Here is a 16183-nt window from a genome sequence, read left to right on the forward strand (position 1 = left end):
TAGTCTTCTACCTGTTGTTTGCATAAGCCTTTTTCTTGTGATCTTTCCATAGGATCCCTGATTATCATGTATATGTAAATATTATATTATAACAGCGGCTTTTAAGTGGAACTCGGTAGAGCGATACATTGAGATGCATTTAGCCACACCGTTAACGCTCCAGCGTTCATTGATAGCAACGTCGCATCACCGAAAGAAGTCGGATATGAGACACCACGTCAAATTGGGCACCTTCGCGCAGAACGTTCCCGTGATAATAATACTATATCCGATCCCCCACAACAAAGAAGAGTCATACATCACTCTATGGAACCGTCCATGACGCATTTTGGATCTGTCATTATTGTGTAATATTGATATCCTTTCTACTTCTCCATCAGGAGGTAAATTTCACGTTCGCCAGACACGAATTGGTCATAGTTGAACGTACCGCTCATGAAGATGACAGATAGTGATACCGATGCACAACGTATGACCTGCGCAATGAGTGAACATTTGAACACTGGCTAACTAGTGACAAGTCCGCAAGGTTGACCATGGAAGACACCAAGAAGTCTACTTCGTGATAGTCGTGATAGGTATACTATGAAGCAGACATAAATATCCAAGACCAGAAGGCGAAATAACGTGGTGCACACAGTTTGGCTAGGTAAGCACATTGTCAGGATCTGTAGGGTTGCGTTAAAGACAACCAAAAATCATGTGAATGGTACTTGCAAGAATTAAACGTTGACCAAACTGAGAATATCCTCGACATCATCCCGCTAGGTGAGCGCATTGACTGTAACATTATCCAAATCGTCCTGGACGTCTGGAAAACACTCAGCTGCGAACTGTGAGTGGAAGGAGATGCCATACCAACGATAACGTCAACCAAAGACCCATCATCCCGCTTGGTGAGCGCATTGACTGTAACATTATCCAAGTCGTCCTGGACGTCTGGAAAACATTCAGCTGCGAACTGTGAGCGGAAAAAGATGCCATACCAACAACAACGCCAACCAAAGACCCATCATCCCGCTTGGTGAGCGCATTGACTGTAACATTATCCAAATCATCGTCTACATCTATACATGCGAGTCAGTTCATATTTCTACATCACGAGGTTGGACACGCACAAGCAATGACATCAACCAGAGAACCATCATCACGGCGTAATGGAGGGACAGCGAAAGCAACGCCGCAGAGAACAACGAGGGATGCCAGAAGAGTGAGCTTCATAGTGGGGAGCTAAACGGTTGGAGTGAATAACGAAGGTCCATGGGATGGGACTGTTTTTATACCTAGCACTGAGAGTGTGTTGATTATTATCTGCGATCCGAATAGAACATCATGACGAACATGGTTGATAGTTTGGGACCCTTTGCGACTCGCGAATAATCGAAAGAACCTCTTCTTCGAATCATGGTGCCGCCTCTCACAAGAAGTTCGCTGCCGCCCGTGCGAGAGCGGCACAGAAACTCGGCCTCCGGCATACGAACATAATAACTCCACCCCCCCACCAATGAACCACCTCCACCGCTGCCAATAAATGCTGTAGAAGCACCCAAAAGTTTTGGTGTTGAATTCTGTCTGATATAACTGGATCTCGAGTGTCTTTCTGACTGGTTATACTGTCAACTATAACATTGATGATTACATCACTACATGTGATTACATAATGTCATCTGGGATCGGATTGAAGCTTAGCAGCGTCGACACCAGCAATGTCGTCGGAATTCGAAACCTGCCGTACTGGCAGCATCCGAATTCGCAAATTTTCGCTGTTTCTTTGAAGGCTCGATGCGATGCATTAAATTAGCCACACCGTTAACGCTCTAGCGTTCATTGATAGCAACGTCGCATCACCGAAAGAAGTCGGATATGAGACACCACGCCAAATTGGGCACCTTCGCACAGGACGTTCCCGTGATAATAATGCTATATCCGATCCCCCACAAAGAGTCATACATCACCCTATGGAACCGTCCATCACGCATTTTGGAACCGTTATTGTGCAATATTGACGTCCTTTTCGACCTCTCCATCAGGAGATTAATTTCACGTTGAATGCACCGCTCACGAGGACAGCAGATAATGATGCCGAAGCATAATGCATGACCCGCGCAATGAGTGAACATTTGAACACTGGCTAACTAGTGACAAGTCCGCAAGGTTGACCGTGGAAAAGTTCACTTCGTAATAAGTATGCTATGAAGCAGACATAAATACCCAAGAGTAAAGACGAAATGATGTGGTGCACACAGATTGGCTAGGTAAGTTCATTGTCAGGATCTGTGGGGTTGCGTTAAAGACAGTCAAAAATCATGCGAATGGTACTTGCAGAGGTTAAGCCAAATCGAGAACATGCTCGACATCATCCCGCTTAGTGAGAACATTGACTGAAAGATTATTCAAAACGTCTTGGACGTCTGAAAGACATTCAGCTACGAACTGTGAGCGGAAGGAGATGGCATACCAACGGTAACGCCAACCAAAGACCCATCATCCCGTTTGGCGACGGTGACAGTTGCGTTGTCCAAGACGTCCTCCACATCTATGCATGCGAGTCAGTTCATATTTCTGCATCACGAGGTTGGACACGCACAAGCAATGACAGAAACCAGGGTGCCATCATCACGGCGCAATGGAGGGACAGCGAAAGCAACGCCGCAGAGAACAACGAGGGATGCCAGGAGTGTGAGCTTCATAGTGGGAAGCTAAACGGTTGGAGTGAAGAACGAAATATCAATAGAGGTCCTATGAGACTGCTTTTATACCTAACATCGACAGTGTGTTGATTATTACCTGCGATCCGAGTAGAACATCATGACGACCGCGGTTTATAGTTTGGAACCTTTTGCGACTCGAGAATAATCGAAGGAACCTCTTCTTCGAACTAGAAGCATCGACATTAGAAACTCAGTAGAGTGTGTTGTAGTATGACAAACTTCCACATATCCCCAATCGGATTCGGAAATGGCCGAAAGCGTCCTTCGGTGAGTGCCCGATGTGCTGAAGGCTATGAACCTGGGTTCCGAAATTTCTTATCCGGTCCCACTTGCCCTGCCGCAGGCTATACTACTGCATTAAAACAGGCTAAGTACGAGTACTGACATTGATGCAGGAGCGGTGCTGAGGAGTGGTTGTGCACATTACCTGTCACCCAAAGCTGTAATGCATCAAAATCCTGTCCTAGACATACCTCCTGCCATATTTGTATGCCCTTCCGACCTTGAAATAATATTTATCGAGCAAAGGTTCTGGTGCCTCAGTGCCTGGCTTCCGAGTCCTTGTTCCCTGGGGATGGTTTTTTTATGTTAACAAAAATCCAATTTATTGTCTGCTTGGGGCAACGCCCGATGTAGACATCATGATGCGACCTGGGCTCCCTTATTCTACGCCCATATTCTAGTACTCGCCTCCGGTATCTCGCCCCTCCACCCATCAAGCATAATCTACCGCTTTCTAAGCCCGACATTCTACCTCTCTGGCGATCTCACTGGGAAAGGCCCAATCTACAGCCTGGGTGGTCATTACCCCGCAATACCACTTGAGGTGCTGCTTGAGTGTCTAACAGGACGAGCGAGGTCTCTAAAGGTCGAGAACTATGATAAGGTGCGAGATAGCGGTAGCTGCATTTCAGGCCTCCTCGCTCATATGCACGCCAGAAATATACCCCTAGTGCTTAAGGTTTCAATGTGTCAACCCACAAATCAGAACTCTGGAACATGCCCGCATGAGCATCCGTCCTATCGTATAAACAATTAAGTAGTAGACGCGAATTTAGATGGCCACTCATCACTACAATATCGCAAGTTGTGATTGAAATCAGTGGTGGACAATGTATGATCAGAGGTTTGCAACCGAGCCAGGATGTTCTAACCTATGAAGAGCTTACTGAGGAGTCCGAGCGCAAATTCGCAAGCCAATTACAGGTGGGTGGAACCTTGCTCGGGAAGACAGCAAGGAACACTAAACGAATCGGACGAAAGTTACAGGACGAAACTGTGGATTCTTAGAGTGTTGTACTAATGAATAAGTGATGGTAGGTAGGAGACCCGAGTCTGAGCTAAGTAATACGAAAGTGGCGGAATATAAGGAACAATGTCACATGACATGCGATAAGGTAAGCGCGTAGTAAGCGTCCAGCTTACACCCTCTCATTCTCTGAAGACTTTTCTGTGGCATATGTTTCTTCATCTGTTGCCTCTTGATGTGTATCTTCATCATTCAAGTGGCATCCGACACTGTTGTCTTCATCAGTCCAGCCATGAGTGGTGTTGTACTCTTGTAGTACATGAGTGTCTTCCAGTTCCTTTCCTGGTACCCATACATCGGCTTCTGAACCATATCCACGCCAGCATATGAGATATTGATGTCCATGTCTGTGTATTCATCTGTCCAGGACTTTCTCTATCTCCCATTCTTCAGTTCCAGTCTTTGTCACTATGGGCCTGGGATATTGAAGCTCGTGTGAGGGATAGAGCTTGGCATTATTTGGAATGTGACATTTGAGTTCTGATACATGAAAGGTAGGATAAATGTTAGTATGGTCTGGCAGGTCGAGAGTATAAGTTGATGACTCAGGGTTCACAGAAACTACTGTGTAGGGTCTGTTGAACTGGGGCATGAATTTTGCCACGCATTTGTTGTTTCCATTGCGGTATTCTCGTCTTCTGTGGGCTGTAGAGAGATACATGGAGTCCCCCACTTTGAACAAAGGATCATCCATCCTATTCGCATTGGCTGCATGTGCTTGAGCAATCCTTGATGCTATGAGCACTGTAGGGAACGAGATTCCTCCAGGCGTATATCGCCCATATTATAACTCATGACAATTGGTACAGCACACGACTCACTAGCTATGACTTTCCTGCAAAATGCGCCAGAGGTGTGACACTTTCCTGCACTACATGATGCATTCCCACACACGCTCTTCCCACACTTGGTCGCACTTTGTTGTGCAGCATCCTGGAGCCTTCATCCATTGTCCAACCAGTCCCCTAGTGAGTCCCTTCTTGTTTATTTCTCATATCAGACCATATTTAGCATTATATGACACTATATTTTGTCATGGACCCTTACTTTACATCATTTTACATACTTAGAGTGCTCCCTGTTCGCTTCCGAGCCCTGTTACAGTGCCCCACTCTTTTTTCCCATCATCACTATGGACTCCTATATGGCTGTACTTCTAATGCTTCCTTTTCACTGCATTGTTTCCTCATGGTCTCCCTTATCTCTGACTCATACCTTGTTTTCCCATGAACCTTCCTTTCTTAGTAGTCATTACCCTTTGCCCAGCTTGGTCTGTGCACAATTCCCTTATGTATATAAACCCTAGTTACCACCTGTATTTTCTCTAACTTGAATCTACTCGGTTCTCTTTGATACTCAAACTCTAGCTCCTTGGGAAGGAGGCTAGCCATCTGTCCCATTTGAACTCTAGATCCTGCGGGAGTCTAGACAATTGCTCCTGAAGGAGGCATTGACTTGATAAGGCTTAGTCCTTGATCAACCCTGATCTTGATTCCTTTATTGGAACAACGCTCTATCTGAGTTCGTAACAAGCCCTGGGAGTGTACCTAGGCACAGCTTACCTGTTGCCTAGGGGAAGTTTTCATACAGGAACCACCACCATGTCACTTAGTCTCTAGAATGAGAATCTATTATCATGAGTTAGCATCCATCAGAGTCATCGCCCTAGTCTTCAGCAACAGTCTACTATCATCAGTCTCCAATCAGCAGTCTCAGTTCATGCCTTCACGCCATCCTTCAGTCTTTACACGTCCATGTACCAGCTCATGTGCTATTCCCACACTTTGCGCTCCTATGCACTCTATATTCCTGCATGTGCGCTTCACCAGAGTTGACCTGGTGTCACTTTGTGGATCTTGCTTTCTTTGCTTCCCCTGAGGGTCGAACATATTGCCTGGCACACTTTGACCAACAACTTAGAGAGTCAGTAGCCTTCCTCTCACCCCAGAGGTAGAGGCTTTCTTTCTTTCTTAGTTCTGCAAGCCCAGCAGAGTAGTTGAACCTTTAGCGCATCATGCATGTCTGCAATGTCTTTAGGGATACAATTGCATCTAGTGCACTTGCAATGTCAGTGGGGAAATTTTGTCATGTTTCATGGATGTTCTCTGGCATCAGTGGTGGTAGCATATGTGGTGTCCTTCCCAGGTGTAGGTGGAAGGGTGTATATCCTGTCAAGGCATTAACCAATGACATGAGGTTGAATCTTACCCAGGGAAGCACGTTTACCCATCTGGCTTGATGTCTGTCTACAAAGTACCTGAGAACTTGGTTGATGGTTTTGTTTGTTTGTTCGCTTGCACTGTCAGTTTGTGGATGGTATGCTGTTGACATCTTCAGTTTCACACCTGTCAGTTGGTGTAGTGCCTTCCAAAATTTGCTCATGAACAGCTTGTCATGATTGGAAACTATGCTCAAGGGGATACCATTCTCGCAATACCAATTGTTGAAGAACAATCCCACCACCTCCCTCGCTTTCATATTCATTCGGCAGGGTATCAGGCAGATATCTGCTCCCAAGCGGTCAGTGATCATCATGATGCTGTCAAAGCCATGCTCCACTGGTAGTGGTCTGATAAAATCAATCACGATTGAATCTCCCTGATGGTCTGGCACAGGGAGAGGATGCAGTGGGCCAGTTGGTTTTGTTGTTCTGCTCTTGTTGTGCACACATACTGGGCATGCAGGTATGTAGCTTTCTTTGAGGTTGTGCCTCATGTTTGGCCAGTAGTACGATTCATGGATTGCTGTGTAGGACTTGTCAATCCTGAAGTGGCCTAGTCAGTTGTGAGCCAGGTGGAAGATGGTTTCTCACAGGTGCATGATGCGAGGGATTACCAATTGGTTGTTGAGGTACATCAGGCTGTTGCGATTCTGCAAACCTGGCAGAGAGTCAATCTGTTTGGTCAGCTTAATGCACCAGGGGTCTGTCAGATACCCTCTCTTGATGCCCTTCAGCAATGAGTTGTCAGGCATCACTGACAGGACTACTGCAATAGGTTTGATCTGTTTGCTGATCATGGTGGGTATATGTACTGTTTGTTTCACATATGTTGGCATGCTGTTGTTGTCTTGAGGTAGTTGAGATAGGGCATTGGCGACTGAGTTGTCCTCACCATGAATATACTGAATGTTGAAGTCATATTGTGCGAAGAACTCCTGCCATCTTGCTTGTCATCATGACAGTTCTCACTGGGTCATAAAATTCTCCAATGTCCTGTGGTCGGTATACACAGTGAACAGTGTTCCCAAGAGTTCAATCCTCCATTTCTTGAGTGCTCATATGATCGCTAATAGTTCTTTTTCGTGTACTGGATAGTTTAGTTGTGCCTCTCGCAGCTGCATAGAATCAAATGCCACTGGCCATGCAGTTTGTGGTGTAGGTCCAACACTTAGCATAGCGCCAACATGCCAATTGCTGGCATCACAGGTAACAAAAATCTTGTTGTCTCCAAGATTGTCATGATCGATTGTTGTCAGGCAATCACAGCCGACAACAAGTCATTTGATGGCATCAAAAGCCTCCTGGTGAACATTTGTCCATCCTGGCCATTCGAGCTTGCTCATCTTTGTCATTAAGGGTGTTAGTAGGCATGTGTGGTCCACTAAGCTGGGTAAGAACTGATTGAGGTATTGTACTAGTCCCAGAAATGATGTACAGTCCCAGGAATGATCGTACATCATTTGTCAATTTCGGAACTGGCCAGTCTAGTATTCGTTTCACCTTAGAAGCATCAGCTTCGATACTGGATGCCAAGATTCAGTGACCCAAAAAGTCGATTTCAGTACAGAACAGAGACATCTTCTTTAGTGAGCAGAAGAGGCAAGCCTTCCTCAGTGTGTCTAGGACTAGTTTAACATTATGTGCGTGTTCTGCTACCGTTTGTGACCATATGATAATGTTGTTGAGGTAAGCGTGACAAATCTTGCTGATGAGTCCACGTAGTGCAATGAATATCCTTCATTGATGAGTAGCGGGCGCATTTCTTCCACCTTGGGGCATTACTGTCCATTCATGTAAACCCTTAGGAGTGTTGATCACTGTATATTTGATGTTGTCAGGGTGTATCCTTGTCTGGAAGAACAAGTTCATCATGTCAATCTTTCCAAATATTTTACCTTTTGCACAGTCTCAAAGGATCTCATTGATATGTGGTAGTGGGTGGTTATCCAGTATAGTATTAGCGTTTAAGGCTTGATAGTCATTCACCCACCTAGGCAGCGCTGTTGGATCCTTCTTTGGGATCAGAAAGGCAGGTGATACAAAAGGGCTAGAGGATGGACGTAATCATCCTGCCACAATGTGTTGATTCAGTAGCATATCCCATGCTTCTCAGTACTTCCCTGGCATGTTGTACCATCTGCACTGGATGATCTTGTTCAGATCTTTCAGCATTATGCGATGGATGACATCTGTGGGCAATTGGTCAATATGTGGGATGTCATCAGGGAATCTGTCTTCATATTTGCGACACATTTCTCTATTGAGATGGTCAAGGTGTTCCTTGTTCTCCTTGATGAATGTGAGCATCTCAATTCTCTTTCATAGTAATGCAACCATGTTTGGTGACTCAGATATTGTGTTCTTCTCAAGATTGTCATGTCAAATGTTCAAGATGCTTTTCAGTTTGTTAACAATATCTCTATGCAGGCATCAAATTTGATGAGGAGACACGATTTGAGTCTGAGTTTTCGGAGTGTACATGGGTGGATTCAAGAGGTCATAATCCAAGTTTTTGACAATACAAGTGCAAGAGTCATGATCTATAACAAGGCAACTATGTGATAAGAACAGTCCTCTGAGGAGGAGTGGAACTGCCAGATTCGGGGCAATAATTGCACGTATAGTATGGGAAGTCCAGTCATGATTAATGGAAGAAGGAGCCAGAAGAATGTATTCAGAAAATGAGAAAGATGAAGAAGAAGAATCATCCATGAACACTGAGTTCACCTTTATTTGTGCATGCAGTCTGTGCTTTCGCAGTCCCAACTTGTTGACAACATTTTTGTCAATCAGAACTAGATGTGACCCATGGTCAATCAAGGTGTCAAAATGTTCGAATGAATCAGAAGAAGGCCCTGTCAAGAGACAGGGCCACATAAGGTGGGCGGTTTTGAAAGGGGCTACACACATGTCATCTTCTGAGTCTGATCTGTTGTCTAGTACTGACGATGGCATAACTGCACCAACAGGTCTGATAGCTGCTATGGTTTTAGTTTTCAGTTTGGCCATGATGGCATCTGCTTCTGTGAGCGTCTTGTATGAAGACGCCTCCAGTGTGCCATTGGTACAATCCTTCAACTGGTGCAAGACATAGAACTTCCTACACTTGAAACAACCTCTGTGCTTCATCAGTAAGGTACGTTCTGCTTCTGTCAGGGTTCCTAGGCAGGAAGATGATGGATTATACGTTTTGGAGGATGATGTTTTGGTCGAGGACATTGCATGCTTTGAGGTTCTATATAGTTCCTCAGTGATCTTTCTGTGGGAGGCAAGGTCCTTGAGATGTTTGTCATCAAGGTGTTTCACTTCCTCGATCCACTTCTTAAGAGATATGTTGTTGGTGAGTTTGGCTCTGAGTACAGGGACGGTCAGCTTGTCACAGATATTAGCTTCAAGCTGATTGCATAGTTGGATGTCTGACAGGTGTGCAGTGTTACCATACAATAATGTGTTCTGGTTTTGCAGCTCCAAGGCCCACTCGTAGAATGCGCAGTTGCCTTGTTGTGAACCCAGGACTTTCCTGTGCAGCTTGGTATTCCAGTGCATTTCAAGCCACATGTCTTTGAGAGCAGTCATGTAGGCAGTGAACATCCCCACATCTAAGACAGCTCATTGACTTAAGTACCAAGTGTGTAGGTGTGGGTCCAGCATTCTGAATGCTATCATCTTCACTTGGTCTGTGGTGTCAATACCTTTGTGCATAAAGTATGTCACACAAGTGTTGTCCCAGTCATGTGCACCTCAGGTGTAAGTTCACCTGCCAAGAGCTTTGAGGCTTGTTCGGAGCAGACTGCTCAACACTAGCAGATTTAGTCATCTTGTGGGAACAAGAGTACAGTGTATGTGTGTCATTAGGTTCAGAATCAGATGAAGAGTCCCAGTATGTAGTGGTACGAGTTGTATGTCTGGCAGGCGTGATACTTGAAGGTATAGATGATAGAGGAGACAGGGATGGGTCAGGGGGAGGTTGTTGTCTTTGGTTCCTAGCATGCTGCCGCATGATCAAGGGTTCAGAGACAGTAGGTTTCCTTCGTATGGAAGGCAGTTTGACAGGTCAGGTAGCGGGCAGGTAACCCAGCAATTGAGAAACAATTGTTATGTTGGGTTCAAGATATCAACCAGTTTCATTTCTGTTAAAAAAAAAGTGGAACCTTGCTCAGGAAGACAGCAAGGAACACTAAACAAATTGGATGAAAGTAACAGGACGAAACTGTGGATTCTTAGAGCATTGTACTAATGAATAAGTGATGGTAGGTAGGAGACCCGAGTCTGAGCTAAGCAATTCGAAAGTGGCGGAATATAAGGAGCAATGTCACATGACATGCGATAAGGTAAGCGTGTAGTAGGCGTCCAGCTTACAGTAGGTATCATTAGGGGCTACTAAAATGATTACGCTGCCCAGGTTTGGTTCTTTGAACCTCTTTCTCTCCTGCCCCCATGAACGTCGCTGGTCCCTCACGACTACGTGGTTCACGTCCGATCCCGGGTCCAAGAGAAATAGATAATCATGAGGAAGATCTTACCCGTATGATCGCTGAACTAGGTCTTGCAGATGTCGAGAGATTGCAGACCCTATATGATAACAGAGAGCGTCGAGGAAAGGGGTTTTCTGATCGTGAAGTTGCTTTCAGATTGTTGATGCAGAACGCTCGAGAACTTGCAGAGTTCAATGCTGATCTGGCACTTGCCCAGCGACTTGCCGACGGAAATGAGGAAGCAAATCCTACACCTGGGTAAGGTTGCATATCACGGAATTTACAAATACTAACACCGAGAAGCAGGCCCGCAACAACAATGCAGCAAGATACTGCGCTCCAACCCGACGTCGGAAAGTACGCTTGCAAGTGTAGCGCTCCCCTAGAGTCCCTGACGAGACTTTTAGAACCAGATCAGAGATACAAATCTGGAATCAATTGGTCGACTCCTTTCTTTCGACGCCCATATCGAGTGGTCAGACTACACCAAACCCAGGCCAAGTGCCAACTATCATAGCTAGAGCTCCTCGGTGAGACCTGTTATGATACTGGTGTTACATTTAAATTGAACGTAACATCACAAGCAGGGCAACTGGTCACAATTGTGTGATTTGTCAGGATCCTATTTTTGGAGAGGAAGTTCTGGCACCATGCAATCACTTCTTTGATATCGGCTGCATCACAAATCTATTCCAGTCAGCAATGCGCGACGAACGCCTGTATCCTCCTCGATGTTGTCATCAGAACATTCCGCTCCTGCAAGTTCGGCCTCACTTGACACAGGCATTCCTCTCCGAGTTTGAACTCAAAGCTCAAGAATTTGGGACCCTGAAGCGTGTTTATTGTGTTAAATCGACGTGCAGTCGTTTTCTTGGGCCATTACACGACGGAGATTCCAGCAAGATATTCACATGCCCGTCCCCTAAATGCAAGACGACAACATGTGGAAAATGTCGCGGGAGATACATAAGATCTACCCACTCCTGCACTCCAGATGCAGAGACTCTGGATGTACTCACGCTCAGCCGCGCTTCAGGATGGTCCCGCTGCCCAGGGTGCGCTCAGATGATTGAGCTTAGTATGGGGTGTTTCCATATGACTTGCCGATGCAAGACAGAGTTCTGCTATTTATGCAGAGCACTATGGAAGACTTGCAAGTGCCCCAGATGGGACGAGTCTAGGCTGCTCGTTCCTGCAAGGTGAGAGCGTGGGGTGAGTGCTCAGTTGTAGCTGCGGAGCCTGCTCATTATCCCCAAGAGGTATATGCAATGTGTGGTTGAACCACCACCCGTTACTGGCCCTATCGATTCCCCTGACCCACGTAAAGCACTGGTTTGGTGTTCTGAAAAGAAGCACGATGAGTACTATTGAAGATTTGAAATAGCCATCAGGGAGTAAATTCTGCAATCAATCTCAAATGTTCTTGTGCTCCTTGATGGAGTCGACTGTGTTGGTGTTGCGAGTCGCAGGTATCACAAGGACGCCCAAAGCGAACCTCGGTCGCGAGCGGAATGACTGTATTCAGAATGTTATACCTATCAAAGTGAACTAATGCTTGTCAGTACGATTAATAAGTAAGTACTTTACTCACCCTCAGTCGTGAGCAGAATGAGTCACTGAGGGTAGAATAGGGACGAAAACCGCTAAGTGTCCTATGGGGCAAACATGTACAACTTGATACTGCTGATGATCGTGATTCTATCGGATATCGACACGCCAATGTGCAGGAGCTGACATGAGGTACATCACCAGAATCGGAGAGGCTCGGACTATAAACGAGGAACAAGAACGAAGACTTGAGATTGGTGTATTCATACGCTGATTGAGACGGAGAAACAAAGGAGAACGTGTATGAGGCCTGAGGCGTGTAACGAAGAGTGATTATGTATTCAAAAGAAAGGGATGAGTACGTACGAGAGTGACGTCGACAGTCATATCTTGACAGTACATAATACATTATAACAAGCATCGATAATGACTGCAAGAGCAGATGGGCATACACCGCCTTCTCATCCGATCTGAGCAATAATCTGGTGTGTAATCATGGTAGTATGCTTGACTATTGTAAGACAGGACAGCATATGATACATATGATAGAATAATAATAAAGAAAGTCCAGGGTATTGTTCTGTGCAGGTACTACTGTCAATGTATGGATAAAAACATATCATAAAATACAGTTACAATATCTCTGGCGTCCTGACGTCCATCATGTCATGAACAGCAGTCAGGTCCCTGACTTGTGCGTTGATATTGTGATCTGACACCACCCTCTTATACTCCCCACCGCGCTGCTGCGCTAGCAGGAGTGCGCCAAAAGGCTGACCAAGGCGAACAATCAAGCTCAATGCTCGCGAGCGAGGCTCTGAATCAACTGGCTCTTTGTCTCCAGAAGACCCGCCGAACGATTCGTCTGAAGAGGATTCTGGTTCGGACCCACCGTTCACGCTCTGCGCATCGTCTGCAAGGTCAGGCAGCTCGAGATCATAACGATTCCACGGACGGACGAGCAAGTATGGCTGCCGAGTAGACTTTGAATGCGAGAATGGAACCAATTTGTCTTCTGTGGTAATCAACAGGTCTTGAAGCCCGTCTGCCTTGATTTCATAAGTGAGGCGTGTCACCTGTTCTTGACTACGTCTCCGTCTGACTTCTGTGACAGGAAATGCAATACAAGGCAGGTGCAGCCTGCGGTTTGCGAAACGAGGAGCGGTGAGGTTGCCAAGCCGGGAATACAGTGACGAAGCAAGCTTCATAACAATTACATCCTGCAGCGACAAGACCGATGTCTGTATCTGATCTTCAGATAGAGATGGCGATGAGGATGGCGGAGGTTTGTATGCGACAATGTCAGCCGGAAGACAGCTGTTGAACTCGGAAGATTTTCCGACCCAGTCCAGGACAGAAATGTCGCCCGACTGAGCCACAATTTCCTGTAAGAGCCGACCGAGCGCATTTTGTTTCGTCTCGCCGTAGATGACAGGTAGGTGGACACCAAAAATGCCAAACAATGAGTATGCGACGTCTTCCTGCAATGTCGTGACACGCGTCGACGCCCACCGCAGCTTCTCTCGCGCACCCGACATGCCCGGACGGAAGGCGACGAGGGCCTGTGAATTTATGCCAGTCGAATTCTCCAACTCCTGCATGATAGTGACAGACTCTTTATGGTTGGGAGAGCGGTCTTTGAGATATAAAGTCCAATCTGCTTGGTAGAAGAGAACGACGTTAGGAGCGAGGAACTCCTGAACAGTCCATCCTCGCATGTTCCAGGCGCTGTCTGCAAGCGCGCCGGACTTCGACAAGGGCGGGACATCCGACAAGTAGACGATCGTAAGGGCCGAGTTGCGATACCAGACAAACATGGAGTTGACGGATCGCTGGACCTCGGAATTGTTATGCTGGTCGATGCAACACGTATCGCTCCAGGCCCAAAGATACCCCTTATCACGAGTAATCTTGCAGAATGTCTGCAATTTCACCATGGTCCCGACTGAATCCAAATCATACACGACCTTGTCCTCAATGTCGTGTAACAGGGGCTCCTCGTTCTCCCACCTGTGTGATAGCATGACCCAACGGAAGTACTTCTCCACTACTTTTTCGATGGACTCCGTTTGAAGTCGCGGACGCTTTATCGATGAAGACAAAAGCTCTTTGTATTCTGTGCTCGTCTTGAAGGAATTTGTCTGTGTCTGTCGATCACATAAACGCCCAGTGGAAGTGTTGACTAGACGAAGTGGGGTACTGCTGTCCAGGTAAGATTGAACAGTCCTTTTAATAGCATCTTCGACTTCAGTTGGATTGCCATACTGTTGGCGCAGCTCTAGGGAAAGACTTAATTTTCACGTCGATACCAAATATTTAGTACTTACTTTTTATCTGCGGGTCAGATGCGTCCTCCAACTTAAAGAGCATGATTTTGAAGGCCATGACTGCTTCATCATAGCGTTGTGCTTCGTGAAGTGCTGCATGCTTTAATTCGTACCCAATATATGACGAAGGATTGAATTCAATGACCTAAGGATCGACACAATCAGCATAATTGCTTGACACGTCATGGATATCATCCGCACCTTTTCCGCGTCATGAAGAGCTTCCGCATGTAAGTTTAGTCCCAGCTTCGCCCGACTGCGATATGCAAAGAGGGAGTGGTTTGAGGAATCTAGCGCGATCGCTGCCGAATAGAGTTTTACAGCAACCTCATAATTACTCGCAGAAACAGCCTCGTGTGCCTTTTCGATACAGCGTGCGATGCAGTCTTGCTTGAAGGCTAATGGACGCCACTATGAGTGTCAATGATCGGTTGTCTGATACCCTGAAATAATTACCGGTAGACCAATCAAGTAAACTGTCCTTCGCAATATCATCAATCATGCTTATCATGGATTGATGAGATTCGACTGCTTCGATCAGTCGACCGGCGTGGAGGAACGCATCACACCGTCTTTCATTGACAGTTCGCCACAACGACTCCAAGTCCCAGCCGAATAGCTATTCAGCGCACATGATCAATTCGTGGAAGTGACCTCTGCAACTTTGTAAGGACGCACTAATGTGAATATCTTCAATCTAGGTTCCAAATGTGCTGTGTGCAAGAACAATCTGGTTACAGTGGCAATACTGGCCGTGAGTTTATCAGCAGCTTCGTTGTAGCGTCCATCATGGAAGTCGATTATTGCAAGCTGTACACGTAGATATGACTGGGGAGGTTATGTTAAACCGAGAAAATTCGTGAGATTTAATACGAAGCTCACATCAACAACCCTGCAAGGAAGTGTATCTAATTGTTGACAAACGGTGGCAAGGTTTTGAACTCGCCGCATCGCCTCGTCTTGGTGACCAGCATTGAAAAGCGCAACAGCCTGCACAACATGATGAGATTGAATTCTTAGTATGAAAGACTATTGAAGACAGTGCTGAGAGTGACATACCTTGATTAACAGTAAAAGATCGTTGGTCATTGGATCACGATTTGAAAACACGAAAGCGAGATCAAAAGCTTCCATGGCATCCCAAAGCTGCTCGCTGCCGCATAGGGCAATGCCCTTGGAAATGTAGCCCATTAACGAGGGTCGAATGGAAATGGACTATGTCACAAGTTAATCTGTGTTCAGCGAATCGTGATATGCACAGCGCCCTACCTTGACCGCGTCCTGAAGTGCATTATCCCAATCGAAAATTCGTGCCTTCGCAATCGAGCGATTGGCGTAGGAGTCAGAATGGTTTCCGTCGTCATCAATCTCTTGGATCAGTAGCTCTTGAGATGTATGAAAGTATCCTGCATTGCGAGCCGTCGTGTTTATAGCAAGGAACTATGTGTATCATGGTCATATTCCGTGTCAAGTAGACGTATCGAAAGCAAACAGCTCACGTCGAATGAATATCTAGATTTACTGCTAGAGGCTTCGGGAGTTTGTGAATTGATTGTGCTGCTGCCATTGAAAGGCTAAACGTCGAACGATGT

General features: G+C 46.0%; 5 protein-coding genes across 5 annotated transcripts; 2 read left to right on the forward strand and 3 right to left on the reverse strand.

Annotated features, from left to right (window-relative positions):
- Positions 1-419: 419 nt before the first annotated feature.
- BJ212DRAFT_1366189 (uncharacterized protein) lies at positions 420-1698 on the reverse strand. The gene is given in 7 exon segments (XM_041336094.1): positions 420-668; positions 718-811; positions 987-1067; positions 1119-1230; positions 1284-1289; positions 1342-1641; positions 1660-1698. The coding sequence occupies 3 exon segments, from the start codon at positions 1219-1221 to the stop codon at positions 765-767; spliced, it is 231 nt and encodes a 76-aa protein (XP_041191385.1). The 5' UTR covers positions 1222-1230; positions 1284-1289; positions 1342-1641; positions 1660-1698; the 3' UTR covers positions 420-668; positions 718-764.
- A 330-nt stretch (positions 1699-2028) lies between these two features.
- Positions 2029-2914, reverse strand: BJ212DRAFT_1366194 (uncharacterized protein). The gene is made up of 4 exons (XM_041336095.1): positions 2765-2914; positions 2588-2699; positions 2459-2536; positions 2029-2411 (listed from the first exon to the last, which is right to left on the reverse strand). Exons 2-4 carry the CDS (start codon positions 2688-2690, stop codon positions 2329-2331), a joined length of 264 nt encoding a protein of 87 aa, XP_041191386.1. The 5' UTR covers positions 2691-2699; positions 2765-2914; the 3' UTR covers positions 2029-2328.
- Positions 2915-9083: 6169 nt separating this feature from the next.
- On the reverse strand, positions 9084-9817 carry BJ212DRAFT_1482523 (uncharacterized protein; the record flags this gene model as incomplete). The annotated part of the gene is made up of 2 exons (XM_041340433.1): positions 9084-9141; positions 9189-9817. 2 exons carry the CDS (start codon positions 9815-9817, stop codon positions 9084-9086), a joined length of 687 nt encoding a protein of 228 aa, XP_041191387.1.
- Positions 9818-10678: 861 nt separating this feature from the next.
- Positions 10679-10978, forward strand: BJ212DRAFT_1275223 (uncharacterized protein; the record flags this gene model as incomplete). Its single annotated transcript, XM_041331206.1, has 1 exon — positions 10679-10978. The coding sequence occupies one exon, from the start codon at positions 10679-10681 to the stop codon at positions 10976-10978; it is 300 nt and encodes a 99-aa protein (XP_041191388.1).
- Positions 10948-12124, forward strand: BJ212DRAFT_403060 (uncharacterized protein). Its single transcript, XM_041343113.1, has 5 exons — positions 10948-10974; positions 11020-11073; positions 11124-11246; positions 11301-11928; positions 11974-12124. Exons 2-4 carry the CDS (start codon positions 11036-11038, stop codon positions 11917-11919), a joined length of 780 nt encoding a protein of 259 aa, XP_041191389.1. The 5' UTR covers positions 10948-10974; positions 11020-11035; the 3' UTR covers positions 11920-11928; positions 11974-12124.
- Positions 12125-16183: the final 4059 nt, after the last annotated feature.

Source organism: Suillus subaureus (assembly GCF_016647635.1).
Source record: "Suillus subaureus strain MN1 chromosome Unknown BJ212scaffold_23, whole genome shotgun sequence".
NCBI classification, from domain to species: Eukaryota; Fungi; Basidiomycota; class Agaricomycetes; order Boletales; family Suillaceae; genus Suillus; species Suillus subaureus.

Coding starts and splice junctions, on each gene's coding strand:
- BJ212DRAFT_403060 (XM_041343113.1), top strand. CDS start 11,036: ATGCAGCAAGATACTGCGCTCCAACCCGACGTCGGAAA. Junction 11,074..11,123: donor CTCCAACCCGACGTCGGAAA/GTACGCTTGCAA, acceptor CGAGACTTTTAG/AACCAGATCAGAGATACAAA. Junction 11,247..11,300: donor ATCATAGCTAGAGCTCCTCG/GTGAGACCTGTT, acceptor TAACATCACAAG/CAGGGCAACTGGTCACAATT.
- BJ212DRAFT_1366194 (XM_041336095.1), bottom strand. CDS start 2,690: ATGAAGCTCACACTCCTGGCATCCCTCGTTGTTCTCTGCGGCGTTGCT. Junction 2,537..2,587: donor CCTGGTTTCTGTCATTGCTT/GTGCGTGTCCAA, acceptor TCGCATGCATAG/ATGTGGAGGACGTCTTGGAC. Junction 2,412..2,458: donor TTTGGTTGGCGTTACCGTTG/GTATGCCATCTC, acceptor AATGTCTTTCAG/ACGTCCAAGACGTTTTGAAT.
- BJ212DRAFT_1366189 (XM_041336094.1), bottom strand. CDS start 1,221: ATGAAGCTCACTCTTCTGGCATCCCTCGTTGTTCTCTGCGGCGTTGCT. Junction 1,068..1,118: donor TCTGGTTGATGTCATTGCTT/GTGCGTGTCCAA, acceptor TCGCATGTATAG/ATGTAGACGATGATTTGGAT. Junction 812..986: donor TTTGGTTGGCGTTGTTGTTG/GTATGGCATCTT, acceptor AGTGTTTTCCAG/ACGTCCAGGACGATTTGGAT.